The following is a 14,472-nucleotide window of genomic DNA, read 5'->3' on the forward strand; positions in this document are numbered from 1 at the left end:
TCTAATAAACATTCATTTTATAATACTCTTTATTTGATTAAAGAATTTTCCTTCTTTGTGTACACTGGAATGTTATATTCCCTATGTATTTTACAGGGTTACAAAACATCTCTCATTTTAAATATTACCCCAAAAGTAATTTCAGAAAAAAAAAATTGTGAAACTAAACAACTTTAAAAAAATCATATGGACAAGCAACTTTCAAACAAAACTGGATTAATAAGATCTCTTGTCTATTTAACTACATGACAAATTTCTTGTCCCAGTCCCCTTCCTCAAAAAAAACCTCATGTGGAAACCAAGCCAGAGATAAGGATTCTTCCCTGATGCAGTTAAGGGAAAGGGAAAGGCCAGAAATTTCTTTGGCAAACAATTCCACCCATGGCCATCTGTGTGTGACTGCTTTGCTTGGAGGACAGTACACTCTTTGCAGGGAGGCCCGATGTCATCCCAAGTGGGAGTGGTCCTCTCCAGCCAGCTGGAAGTGCAGCAGGTCATCTCGTCATCTGCCTCTCCCCCCGCCTGGGGCCGCAGCCTAGCAGTAGCCCCAGCAACCCTACCAAGTGCAATACTGAGCTAGAAAGCCAACGCTGGGCTGCCTGATGTAGCCTTCTCCATTGCACAAGTAATGGATGAGAGGGGACATGAGGACACTCATCAAAGAGGGCTCAAGGGACAAAAATGAAGGCCTTCAGAGACAGGAAAAGAGAGGAAAGGACTGAGAACACAGAGAAGAGCCAGGAAAAAGGAGGCGGTGAATTCAAGGACATGTGAATGGATTACAAAGACCATGAGATTTTATGTTTTAGCTGAAGTACCCAGAGTGCAGAGAACCAGAAGCTTGGGTAGCACCAGCAGCAGACAGGATTACCTGCAGATGTGAAAGCCCTCACTGGACATAACCATTCACCTCTCAGGCATCTTGCAAGTGGGGGCTGTGCCATCCAAAAGCTGCTTCTCAGTGGTCTTTACTACTGGCACAAGTGGGATTCACAGTACTATTCTAAACTAGAGGGACACAACTGGAAGGAAAACAACAAGCAAAGGAATGGAGGGACGAGTAGACATAGGAAAAGGACAAAGTACACCCTTATCTGTTAACTTCTACACCTCAGACCCCTTAAGCAGTTCACCTATCCAGTCCAAAGATCGAGGATGGATTAGTTCAACCAGTTCCCAGGAGTGCCAAACAAATACAATGCCTATATACGATGATCCTAGCACTTGACTGAGGTACAGAAAGAGAAAAACTCAAGGTAAAGGAAAGGAGTAGGAAAGATTAAAATTTGCAGAGAAAAAGAGAAAAAAAAATATTTGCAGAGAAAACTTTTTAAAAATGAAGTATGAAATGTAACCATATTTAGGGGATTAAAACAAAGGAACAACAATGAGGCAAAGGAAGAGAAGCTGTTTAACTGGGGGGCTTTCTCTGGAGAGCTTGCTTTCCTGCTGGCCAGTAAAATCTGCCAAAGAAATCAGCAGCCTTTCCCTTTATGTTTGTGTCTTTCTTTGCCAAAGAACATCTCTGTGACACTTGAACACTGAGGGTGAGTTGAGGGTCCTTGCGCGCAGAGAATCGTGCATTGTACCAGAAAAAAAGGGTCTCCAATGGCTTGTAGATTTGGAAAAAACTCTTCAGCCACGGTTGGCTTCTTCTTTATTAATTTGAAAATTTTCTTTTCTGGTTCCCTCTTCTTGGTATTACAGGATTTCATACTTATCCACTAGGAAAGTGGTCTCTGTGGAAAACCTTACGGGACTGTTTCCATCTACCTGGGTCACTTTGGTAACCTAGGGAAACAAACAAAAAGTGCGGTAAAACATCAGGAGAGCGAGTCTCCACGGTGCTTACTATATTCTCAGGACAGAACAAACTCCCCTACAGCAATATTAAAAATAACGCAAAAACACTACAAAGTTCAATTCACAATTGTGGCTTACAGCATCACTCTTCCTACCAACAGGATTAACTTACTTTCTAGGCAGAAAAGACAACTGTTTGCATGAGATGTACAGTGCTATCAAGTAAAAGATCTAGAATGAGTGGCCACTACTCAGGACCTGCCCCAAAGGAAAGTTCACAGACATTTAATTAGGCTGATCGATTAATATTTTGACCCAAAATGCAATATTCTGACTCTTCCAACTTCATTTGCCTGATTTGCTCTCCAAGTCTCACTAAGCTGCCCTATCAGACTTATTTCTAGACATGGCTGGATCCTTCTATGAGATCTTGTTTTCTCTTTTTCATTGTATATGTCTAGTTTAATGAATTACCTGTAACACTAGTGCCTGTAATGGCATCAATACAAGCTTGAACCACTGATTATATTTTCTAATGAGGTTTTCAGAGAGCCCCACTCTTTGAATTGTCCCAAACAGGAATATGTACCCATTTCTATCTCATGTCTTGGTTTCAAGCCTGTACTCCCAATAATCATGGGCTTATGCCAATAACTGAGAGTGGAGAGAGAAGTGCTTTTTGGAATTATCCAACACAGGAAGGAAACTGTAATCTCCTAAGCACTTATAGGAGAGATAAAGACCATCTGGGAAGACAAGATAGTGCCACAACCAGCATATCAACAAGTCAGAGGGGAAAATGAAAATATAAATTGGGTCCTTGTAATGCAACTTCAAAAAAATAGAGGAGCAATGAGTTAAAAATAATGATCTAAAGAAACAGTTCACAAATATCCATCACTTTGCTTATCTAAAGGACAAGGTCTGCAACAGAACTGGCCCATGATTTTCTGTATTAACAAAGGGAAACTGCAACATAAATAATTCAAATATATATATTTTTAAATCTTTATTTATTTATCTGACAGGCAGAGATCAGAAGTAGGCAGAGAGTCAGGCAGAGAGAGAGGGGGACGCAGGCTCCCCGCTGAGCTGGGAGCCCGATGCGGGGCTCGATCCCAGGACCCTGGGATCATGACCTGAGCTGAAGGCAGAGACTTTAACCCACTGAGCCACCCAGGCGCCCCTATTGTGGGTTTTTATTTCTTTTATTTTTTATTTTTATTTTATTTTTTTTAAGATCTTTATTTATTTATTTGACAGACAGATCACAGTAGGCAGAGAGAGAGAGAGGAGGAGGAAGCAGGCTCCTTGCTGAGCAGAGAGCCGGACCCTGAGATCATGACCTGAGCTGAAGGCAGAGGCTTTAACCCACTGAGTCACCCAGGCGCCCCTATTGTGGGTTTTTAAAAAAGATTTTTATTTATTTCAGAGAGCGCACGCCCCTGAGCGAGGAGGGGAGCAGGGGGATGGGGAAAAGCAGACTTCATGCTGATCATGGAGACTTGATCTCAGGACCGAAACCATGACTGGAGCTGAAACCAGAAGCTGGATGCTTAACTGGCTGAGCCACCCAGGTGTCCTGAATAGTCCAAATATTGTATTCATTTGTATTAGAATCATTTTCGCAGGGAAGTAATTTTACCTTCCAAATAAAAAACTTTCTTGGGGATGCCTGGTGGCTCAGTTTGTTGAGTATCTGCCTTCAGCTCAAGTTGTAATCTCAGGGTCCTGGAATCAAGGCCCAGATCAGGCTCCCTGCTCAGTGGGGAGTCTGCTTCTCCCTCTCCCTCTGGCCCTCACCCCCACTTGTGCTCTTTCTCTCCCACTCTCTCTCAAATAAACAAACAAATCTTTAAAATAAATAAATGAAAAAACAAATAACAAAATGAAACAAAACTTTCTTTCCATCCTTGGGTTCAAACCAAGCAACATAAATAAGACATTACAAAACAAAGTGCAAACAAAAATTTAAAAATTAAAAAATAGGGGTGCCTGGATGGCTCAGGTCATGATAACAGGTTCCCGGGATCGAGCCCCACACTGGGCTCCTCACTCCACGGGGAGCCTGCTTCTCCTTGTGCCTGCCACTCCCCTTACTTGTGCACTCTCTGTTAAATAAATAAATAAAATCATAAATAAATAAAATTTAAAAATAAGAGGCATTATAAAACCATGGGTTGGCTGTTTTGGTAAATAGCTTTTAAAATGCATGAGATTAGGGGGCCTGGGTGGCTCAGTGGGTTAAGCCGCTGCCTTTGGCTCAGGTCATGATCTCAGGGTCCTGGGGTCGAGTCCCGAATCAGGCTTTCTGCTTGGCAGGGAGTCTGCTTCCTCCTCTCTCTCTGCCTGCCTTTCTGCCTGCTTGGTCTCTCTCTCTGTCAAATAAATAAATAAAATCTTAAAAATAAATAAAATAAAATAAAATGCATGAGATTATTTTTTTAAAATAGGCAACTAAGATATACAAATCTTGCATAATCCATAAATACTTTTATAATATATATTCATATTCAATTTCTTTTTTTTTTTTTTTTTTAAAGATTTTATTTATTTGTCAGAGAGAGAGAGGGAGAGCAAGCAAGCACAGGCAGACAGAATGGCAGGCAGAGGCAGAGGGAGAAGCAGGCTCCCTGCTGAGCAAGGAGCCCGATGTGGGACTCGATCCCAGGACGCTGGGACCATGACCTGAGCCGAAGGCAGCTGCTTAACCAGCTGAGCCACCCAGGCGTCCCCATATTCAATTTCTTTACCATGTCCAATCTAGAGAAGAAAACTGAGTTAAAGCAGGAGAGGAATTTGACTAAGATCACAAAATGAAATTCAATAATGGAATCCACAGGGAATACCGGCTTTTCTGATTTTTTTTCTTTTTAAAGTAAGCTCTCAGCCCAACACAGGACTTGAACACATGACCTGAGGGTCAAGAGTCACATGCTCTATGGAATGAGCCAAGCAAGCGCCCAGCTTTTCTAACTTTTGATGCCATTCTATTTATCTGGTATCCGTCCTACCATGTGCTCTTGATTAAAAGAGAATACCTGTATGTTACAGTAGTTTCTTTTAGAGATGAAGGAGACTTGAACAGGGAAGAAGTCGTTGGGCTGCCCAGCAATGCTGAACTCGAGGCTGCCACTCTTATTTTTGGCATCAATCACTGGCAGGCACCACTCCAAGGTATTTCGTCGGCTGTCGTGTCGATACTCGCCATCAATCTCCCCAATCACTGGGGCACCCACCCCAGATCTGTCATGAGAAACACTTGTGTCACCTTAGCTGTTCAAAGCTGAAAGAACTCTGCCAAGGAAAATCAGCCCTGAATTTGATTATGTTCCTCAAATTCTGCCTATTTTTTTTATGGTTCTAGAAAAAAACATGAGGTTCCCTAATAACTTCCCTAATAAAACAAAGCCCTAGCACCTTGGCCAAGGATCTCACTCACTGCCTCTACAGATAAAGACACATGCAACCACAGGTAACTGGCAGAGATATCCATGGGTGGCTCCAGCTTGTGGATTAGATCCAGACCTAGCAGGGGACTAAAACTGACAAATGTGTGAAGTGGGATATATTTTCAAAAATTCTGCACCAAAGGTTTGTTGCCTTGTCAAGAAGGAATTTTACCATACTGCAGCTCTCTTTATTGGTGACCATGGTGGGAAACAGGTTGGTAGTAGCAGGGCAAAAAAAATACATCATTATATGGTTAATTAAAATGGAGATGAATTTGGGCCTGTGGGATGATGTCTTCAAAAGATTTTAGAATGTTTCAAAACCTGTAGATGACGCCAGTGGGTCTGATTTACAATCCAGTAAGTGGACTTTCACATGATAAGTGAAAACACAATCAGCCCTACCCAGTATGTGAACATGATGGGAAAAAGAGACACACAACTGTACTTAATCTGCCAGAGAACCAGGGCTAGTTAGGACGTACTCTGCACCCTCACATGTGGCTGACAGGCAGTGTCACCCACTCCTACACATTGCAAATTTACCACCTTTTCATTCACCAGTGCCATTCAGTGCTTGTATTAGGGGCAGAGTAAATAAGGAAGACAAAGAGAAAAATTTAACATAATCAGCTCTTCCCTTTCAAGTCTACGGTCACAATTGTACATATGTTTCTTCTGCTGTTTTTCCGATTCCGATCTCTCAAATTTGATCAGTTCTAGACAACAGTTCCAGACAATAGGGTAAAATGTTGTGTAGGAAGGGTCTCTTCTGGAGACTATTGCAAAAGTAGACTATGACACAGGAAACCACCATAACCACAATTATACGGTAGTTGGAGAGGCCTAAAAATTGTGGCATCCTAAAAATAGCCCAGTAAAATAAATCTTGACAAAACAAAAACCACACCTGTTAGCAATGCCCAAGCCCTACAATGGTTCAAGGCAGCCATCTATAGTTCTGAAAGAATAACCAAGCTGTCAAGAATAAGACAGTTACTCCAATCAAGGACAGACTGATAACAGAGCATATTTTTTAAAATGGAAAATTATGATGAAAAAACCAGACCTGGCCGTGTAAATGGCTGAATTATCAACAGTGAAACAAAATGACAAATTAATATCATTTTCTCTGCAATAATAATTAAGCAATATAACAGTAAAGATACACTAAGAATACATTTATTGGGTGTTCATAATTACACCTTGTACTTAATCATGGGAGGGGCAGGTGCTGAGAGGTGGAAGAAAGGAGCTGGATTCACTGGTGACATAATAACAGAGCCCACTCGCTGGAAGTGCTAGTGAGATAAACTTTAGGGAAAGACTATTTCCAGATGATCCTAGAAAGTAGGCCATTTAAGCACACATTAAAAACTTAACTGGAACTAAAAAAAAAAAAGATAAAAAATAAAAATTTATTAGAACTAATCTTCTGGGGATGTTGGACATTTTCATTATCTTAACAGTGGTAACAGTTTCACATGTGTATACATGTCAAAACTTATCAAACTGTACAACTTACATATGTGTAGTTTACTGTATGTCAGTTACACCAATAAAACTGTTAAAAATTGATGAAAACTAATGTAAATATGTGCTCCAGCAGGAATCAATTGTTCCCTTGAAAACATATTCTCATCTTTAGCTGAAAGTTTAGTGAGCCAAGTGAAAGAGAAAAAATTCAGTCTGACAGATTCAATTTCTCAGTTGCAAAACAAAACCAAGACTTTTGGGGCGCCTGGGTGGCTCAGTGGGTTAAGCCGCTGCCTTCGGCTCAGGTCATGATCTCAGAGTCCTGGGATCGAGTCCCGCATCGGGCTCTCTGCTGAGCAGAGAGCCTGCTTCCCTCTCTCTCTCTCTCTGCCTGCCTCTCCATCTACTTGTGATTTCTCTCTGTCAAATAAATAAATAAAATCTTTAAAAAAAAAATAAATAAATAAAATAAAATAAAAAAAAAACCAAGACTTTTTTTTTGGACTGAGAAGTGGCTCCTCCTTCTGGAAGTCTTCATTACTACAAGAACAAACACAGGTCCAAGATGTGGAAACACAGCTCTACTACAATGGGCTTTGAGTTGGTTTTAAAACCAGTAGACTCCATTCCTTTTAGCGTGTACAGCTCAACACACCTTGACAGATGTATGTAACCCTGTAAACACCATCACGGTCAAATCACAGAACATTTCCCTGTCCTCGAAAGTTCTCTTGTGCCCTGTTGTAGTCAACTGCCTTCCCCTCCACCTCCTGATTTTTGTTCCAAGAGAAAAACGTTGTCCCAATGTCATATGAGCATATGGTACTGTGGACTTTTGTAACTGGTTTCTTCTACAACAGGACGTTTTAAGAAGCAGATATCTTAGAATGGAAGGCCAACTAAGTGCTGCCTCCAAAACAAGTTCCAAAAGACTATTTCTATGCAGTCAGTACAGAAAAAAATGATTATGTGGGGGATACCACTTACGGGAGCGGGATGGTGATAATCACATCATTCAGTTCTAAATTATCTTCTTGTAACTCATATTCTATGTTGACATCACAGCCATTTCCACTCTCGGAGGGCCAGCAATTAACTGAGAAGAAAAGCAAAGCAGGAATACTCGAATATTAGAAAAAAAGTGGAGAGTGAGGCACCTGGGTGGCTCAATCGTTAGGCAGCTGCCTTCGGCTCAGGGTATGATCCAGGGTCCTGGGATTGAGCCCCACATCGGGTTCCCTGCTCAGCAGGAAGCCTGCTTCTCCCTCTCCTACAGCCCCTGCTTGTGTTCCCTCTTCCCTGTGTCTCTCTCTGTCAAATAGATACATACAATCTTTAAAAAAAAAAAAAAGTGGGGGCGCCTGGGTGGCTCAGTGGGTTAAGCCGCTGCCTTCGGCTCAGGTCATGATCTCGGTGTGCTGGGATCGAGTCCCGCATCAGGCTCTCTGCTCGGCGGGAAGCCTGCTTCTCTCTGTCTCTCTCTGTCTGCCTCTCCATCTACTTGTGATTTCTCTCTGTCAAATAAATAAATAAATAAAATCTTTAAAAAAAAAAAAAAGTGGAGAAAAGTTAAGATGGCAAGTGAAAGCTGACAGCTAACTACAGGCCTAAACTATTATAAAAAACTTTCAAAATTAAAGCTATTAAAGAATGAAAACTTGTGATTAAAATACAGCAAACAAAATGCAGCACTGAGCCCATTTTGAAAGAAAGCCATTTCGTCAACAAGAATTTTGCTATAGCAATGAAGATAAGCATGCACAAGGCCGGGCTATTTCTGTTCTCAGTGCAGACCAGCTTAGTGGGACCGACCAGAAGCACTTACTTGTCAGTGGAATAAAGGATTCTTCTGTGGTTTGTAGCCTCCATTTTAGCACTCCTACGTCACTGTTGACTGGAAATGACTTCTCTGGATTCTTCAAGCCAATCAGAGATTCTGCAGTGAAAAGTTTTTTATCTACATTTGGATGGGTCTGAAATAAAAAGTAAAAGAAAAACTTCTGAGTTCAGACATGACAAGATAGGAAACAAACTCCCTCTGGTCCTACATGGTCCATGATCTAAACATCTAAAATAGAGGACCATGGGGTGCCTGGCTGGCTCTGTTGGTGGCAGAGCACACAGCTGCTGATTTCAAGGTTCTGAATTCAAGGTCTGTAATGGGTGTAGACATGACTTAAAAATAAAATCCTGGGGGCTCCTGGGTGGCTCAGTAGGTTAAAGCCCCTGCCTTCGGCTTGGGTAGTGATCTCGGGGTCCTGGGATTGAGCCCCACATCAGACTCTCTGCTCTGCAGAAAGCCTGCTTCCTCCTCTCTCTCTCTGCCTACTTGTGATTTCAGTCAAGTAAGTAAATAAAATCTTTTAAAAATAAATATAAATAAAATCCTGGGGCGCCTGGGTGGCTCAGTGGGTCTTCAGCTCAGGTCATGATCCCAGGGTCCTGGGATTGAGCCCCACACTGGGCTCTCTGCTCAGCAGGGAGCCTGTTTCCCCACGCCCCCCTCTGCCTACCTCCCTGCCTACTTGTGATCTCTCTCTGTCAAATAAATAAATTTAAAAATCTCAAAAAAAAAAAAAACCCTTAAAAAAAATAAATAAAAGAGTACCTAAAAGAATGTCAATTTCTTTTGATTTAAAGAGAGATGTCCCTTCTTTAAAGACTTTTAAAGATTTAAGACATTTTGAAAATAGGAACTGGGGGCACCAGAGTGGCTCAGTTCTTTGAGTGGTTGACTCTTGATTTCAGCTCTGTTTATGATCTTGGGGTGACAGGATCAGGCCCTGCATCGGGCTCTGTGTTTGACAGGAGTCTGCTTGAGATTCTCTCTCTCCCTGTCCCTTGTCCCCCCCCCCACCCTGAACTCTCACAAGTGCACTCTCTCTATATAAAACAAATAAATAAAATAAATCTTTTAGGGGCACCTGGATGGCTCAGTTGGTTAAGCATCCGCCTTCAGCTCAGGTTATGATCCCAGGGACCTGGGACAAAGCCCCACACTGGACTCCCTGGTCAGTCAGGAGCCTGTTTCTCCCTCTCCTACCCACTAATTTGTGCTATATCAAATACATAAAATCTTTAAAAAATAAATTAAATAAAATAAATATTCTTAAAAAAATAGTAATTAAAAAAAAGTAACCTCAACCTAAGGCATTTTGTTTGTAACTGAACAAATTAATAATTTTGTAATTTAAAAAGCTGAAGACCTGTAACCAAGTCCTTTCTAAAAATACTTCATAGGAAGCAACATCCTGGTAGGGCCAAGCACGCCAAGTAGAAGACAACTGATCAGATGCCTAGGTCACATAGCAGTCCTGGCCTTACAGTCAGAAGGCAGGAGAGGGAAAAACTCTGTGGAAAGTTAGTTGCAATTCTGCGCACAGCAATAAATTGTTCAACGCAGGTAAACAAGATGGACTAATCTTTTAAAAAGAAGTCAGATTAAGAGAGAAAAGGGAGGGGCACCCAGGTGGCTCAGTCACTTAAACATCTGCTCAGGTCATGATCCTAGGGTCCTAGGATCAAGCCTAGTGATGAATCCCTGCTCAGTGGGGAGTCTGCTTCTCCTTCTGTCCCCCACCCCACTTGTACCCTCTCTTTCTCTCTGATAAATAAAACCTTAAAAAAAAAAAAAAGAGAGAGAGAGAGAGAGACAGACAGACAGACAGACAGAAAAGGGAAAAGAAATAACTCCTGGACAGTAGCCTACATATACTTTAAGAGCCAGCAAAGCTGTTATCAGAACTATAAAGCAGTAGTTCCAAAAGGCAACTTTGTGCTGCTTATGGGGGAAAAGCAGACAAAAAGATATTCTTCCCTGAAAATGATTTGTTTTTGTGACAAGAAATACAAGATCAACCATTTAAATAAAATGTGACAAAACAACTGCAATAATACAAAGAAGCTTCATACATATCCAGGTAGAAGAACAGACATATTTATTTTGTAAGGATTTTTATTAACTTTTCAAAAACACCACTAGATACTGCCCTTCAGGGGCGCCTGGGTGGCTCATTTGGTTAAGCTTCTGACATCAGCTCAGGTCATGATCTTGGGGTCCTGGGACTGAGCCCCAAAGCATGCTCAGCACTCAACAGGGAGTTTGCTTCTCTCCGTCTTCCTCTGCCCCTCCCCCTGCTCTCAAACACGCTCTCAGACGGGGCGCCTGGGTGGCTCAGTGGGTTAAGCCTCTGCCTTCGGCTCAGGTCATGATCCCAGAACCCTAGAATCAAGCCCCACATCGGGCTCTCTGCTCAGCAGGGAGCCTGCTTCCCTTCTTCTCTCTCTGCCTGCCTCTCTTCCTACTTGTGATCTCTGTCTGACAAATAAATAAATAAAATCTTTAAAAAAAAATAAAAAACACGCTCTCAGTGAATAAATAAATCTAAAAAACTTTGCCATTTTTAAAAAACTGTATTTCAAGCAATATCCTGAACTATTTTGCTCTTTGCATAACAGTAACAAAAAAGCATCTATCTGTATCTTTCTTAAAGAGTATGAAGTCATTAGTTCAATTTCAAAATGACCTTTCATTTAATTCTACTATTAAAAGTGTATTATAATACAACTGTCAGTTGCTCTCAACCCACCTGGTAACAGATATACTGCCTCAAGGTATCCGATGTATATAATAAATTAACTTCTTTCCTAGGCTTCTAGAATGGCACTAGCTACCTAAATTAATTTTCTGTGTTCTGTGGTTCACATGAGAAACTCCAGTTGAAAAAGACTATGCTAGGCAAATAAACTGAAGTCGCTGTTTTTTGTTTTTGTTTTTAAATTTTATTTAGGGGCACCCAGGTAGCTCAGTGGTTAAGCCTCTCCCTTTGCCTCAGGTCATGATCTCAGGGTCCTGGGATCGAGCTTGCATTGGGCTCTCTGCTCAGCGGGGAGCCTGCTTCCCCTCTCTGCCTGCCTCTCCTCTTGTGATCTGTCAAATAAATAAATAAAATCTTAAAAAAAAAAAAAAAGATTTTATTTACTTATTTGAGAGACAGAGAGACAGCAAGAAAGAGCACAGGTTGGGGGAAGGGCAGAAGGGGAAGCAGACTCCCGGCTGAGCAGGGAATCTGACACAGGGCTGGATCCCAGGGCTCTGAGATCATGACCTGGTCTGAAGGCAGACACTTAGCCCGAGCGACCCAGGCATCCCAGACAAACCGAAGTCTTAATACTCCCTTATCCAAAGCCTCTACACACCTGCAGCTGCACCCCTTTCTTATCTTCATTTTCCACATGAAGACGAATTCGGCCAAATTTATCATCTGAGATTCTAAGCATGATCATGCCATGCAATTCCATATTCTGCAACCCTCCATCCCGTCCACAAGTCAGTGTGATCTTTTCCTCAATCTTCATGTGCACACTGTAGAGAAAAAGTAATAAATTTGTTCATAAAGGCAGAAATCAGAATTCCCTTTCTCTAGGGTTTAACAGTGATTAGCCATCAACAACTTATTTTAAGGTGCTGTTGCTGTATATCCAGAATTTAAAGCATTAAACCTTTTATCCCACAGAAAAGTTCCCACCTAGAAAAGTTCCCATCTGTGCAAACAATAGTAGTTATTCACTGAAGAACTGTTTACAATAGAAGTTTGAAAACAGATGTCCATTAATAGGGAGTTGCTTAGATATATAAAGGTATATCCACAAAAATAAATCCTAAGCAGTTGTGAAAAGAGGCTAAAAACTAAAAATGCTTTTCATTTGAAAATAATTTCAAAAACTAAATAAATTAAAATTAAACTAGGAATACATTTATACCTTTTTAAAATGCTATTAACATTTTATCCCACTATTTGTTTTATCATTTGCATATTCTCTGCAACTACTATTTTCTTCCTGATACAGTCACAGGCAGATTATACACCTCTTGGCCCTTTACCCCTGAATACTTCAGAGTACATCGTGTGAGAATAGGGATATTCTCTTACATAACCACAGCACTGTTACTAACTTCGCAAACTGACATCGATACTTTCTCTACTCTACCATCCCTATGCCAGTTCTGTCAGTTGACCTAGTAATGTCCTTTAAAGTAGTACAAGATCCCAGGGTGCCTGTACAGCTCAGTCGGTCGAGCGTCCGACTTTTTTTTTTTTTTTAAGATTTTATTTATTTATTTGACAGGCAGAGATCACAAGTAGGCAGAGAGGCAGGCAGAGAGAGAGGAGGAAGCAGGCTCCCTGCTGAGCAGAGAGCCCGATGTGGGGCTCGATCCCAGGGTCCTGGGATCATGACCTGAGCCGAAGGCAGAGGCTTAACCCACTGAGCCACCCAGGTGCCCCTGAGCGTCCGACTCTTGATTTCGCCTCAGGTCCTGATCTCAGGGTCCTGGAATCGAGCCCTGCATTGGGTTCCACGCTCAGTGCAGTCTGCTTGGGATTTTCTCTCTCTCTCTCTCTCTCTGTACCTCCCCCAACTCAAGCATGTTCAGTGTCTCTATGAGATAAATAAATGGGTAAAAGCTGTAAAAGGAGAAAAAAATAAAGTAGTACAAGATCCAATCTAGGATCAAGTATTATTAGATGTCATGTCTTTACAGCTTCAAATAAGGATACTCTCATCTCCAAAATAAGTAAGTGAATAAAGTAATTGGAAAATGCGTCTAGTATGCTACCACTTAGGTATAAAAAAAAAAAGAAGAAGAAGATAACATGTTTTTATTTACCTACATATAGTCTATACTCTCCAAAGAATATACCAAAAATCTAGTTAATTCTAGTTGCCTCCAAAAAGAGAAACTTGCCGGGATGGGTGGGAGAAAGACTTTTTGTTGTAATACTTTTTCTCCCTTTAGATTTAATTTAATTATATTACTTAAACAGGGAGGGGGAGGAGCAGAGGCAGAGGGACCCTCAGACTCCATGCTGAGCGTAAGCCTGACACGGCACTCAGTCTCACGAGCCTGAGATCACAACCTGAGCCGAAATCAAGAGTTGGACAATTAATGGACTAAGCCACCCAGGGGCCCCTGTAATACTTTTTGAACCTTTTAAATTTTGAACTATATGAATGTATAACCTAATAAAGAATCAGTAAAATGCAAAGTGTTACTGCTCTGGGCAATTACTAAGTACAATCTATCCCTATTTTTTTTTCTTCCTAAAGCTATTTTTAACTGGGTGAACTGCAGACACTAAAAAGAATACTCTAGCATCCTACTTTGTCCCAACATATAAAAGTCTTCCCAGAAACAAAGGCATGATACATAAGACCACAAAGCAGTGTATCTTTTTGTTTTGGTTTGTTTTTTTTTAGTAAGTAAAGCCACAGAAGTTTATTAAGTGGAGATACAGAAAAAGCTCTCAAGAGTGAGAGTTGTCCCAACAAGATTGCCCCAAAGGAGTGTATCTTAAAACAACGCAGGGTTAGGGCACCTGGGTGGTTCAGTCAGTTGAGCTTCCAACTCTTGGTTTCAGCTCAGGTCATGATCTCAAGGTCGTGAGATCGAGCCCCATACTGGGCTCCACAGGGAGCAGCAAGTCTGCTTACAATTCTGCCCCTCTGTCTCCGCCCCCTCCCCTGCTCACGCACACACAGGATCCCATTTACTTTCACAAGAGTTTGCTCCATGCTCAAGAAACATTTCATCATTTAAAAAGAGTCTCAAGGGACGCCTGGGTGGCTCAGTGGGTTGAGCCTCTGCCTTCGGCTCAGGTCATGATCTCAGGGTCCTGGGATCGAGTCCCGCATCGGGCTCTCTGCTTGGCAGGGAGCCTGCTTCCTCCTCTCTCTCTCT

The 14,472-nt window shown here is 41.6% G+C and overlaps 1 protein-coding gene across 1 annotated transcript in view; it reads right to left on the reverse strand.

The window, feature by feature from the left end:
- The window catches only part of ARCN1 (archain 1), a 33,488-nt gene continuing 19,016 nt past the window's right edge, over positions 1 to 14,472 (reverse strand). The window contains exons 6-10 of the mRNA XM_059416130.1: positions 11,931 to 12,096; positions 8,557 to 8,704; positions 7,719 to 7,827; positions 4,845 to 5,049; positions 1 to 1,791 (exon numbers count right to left, since the gene is read on the reverse strand). Coding sequence (XP_059272113.1) covers positions 1,702 to 1,791; positions 4,845 to 5,049; positions 7,719 to 7,827; positions 8,557 to 8,704; positions 11,931 to 12,096 — 718 coding nt within the window. The 3' untranslated portion in view covers positions 1 to 1,701. The remainder of the gene's footprint in view (positions 1,792 to 4,844; positions 5,050 to 7,718; positions 7,828 to 8,556; positions 8,705 to 11,930; positions 12,097 to 14,472) is intronic.

The sequence above is a fragment of the Mustela nigripes genome, chromosome 1, assembly GCF_022355385.1.
Source record: "Mustela nigripes isolate SB6536 chromosome 1, MUSNIG.SB6536, whole genome shotgun sequence".
NCBI lineage: Eukaryota > Metazoa > Chordata > Mammalia > Carnivora > Mustelidae > Mustela > Mustela nigripes.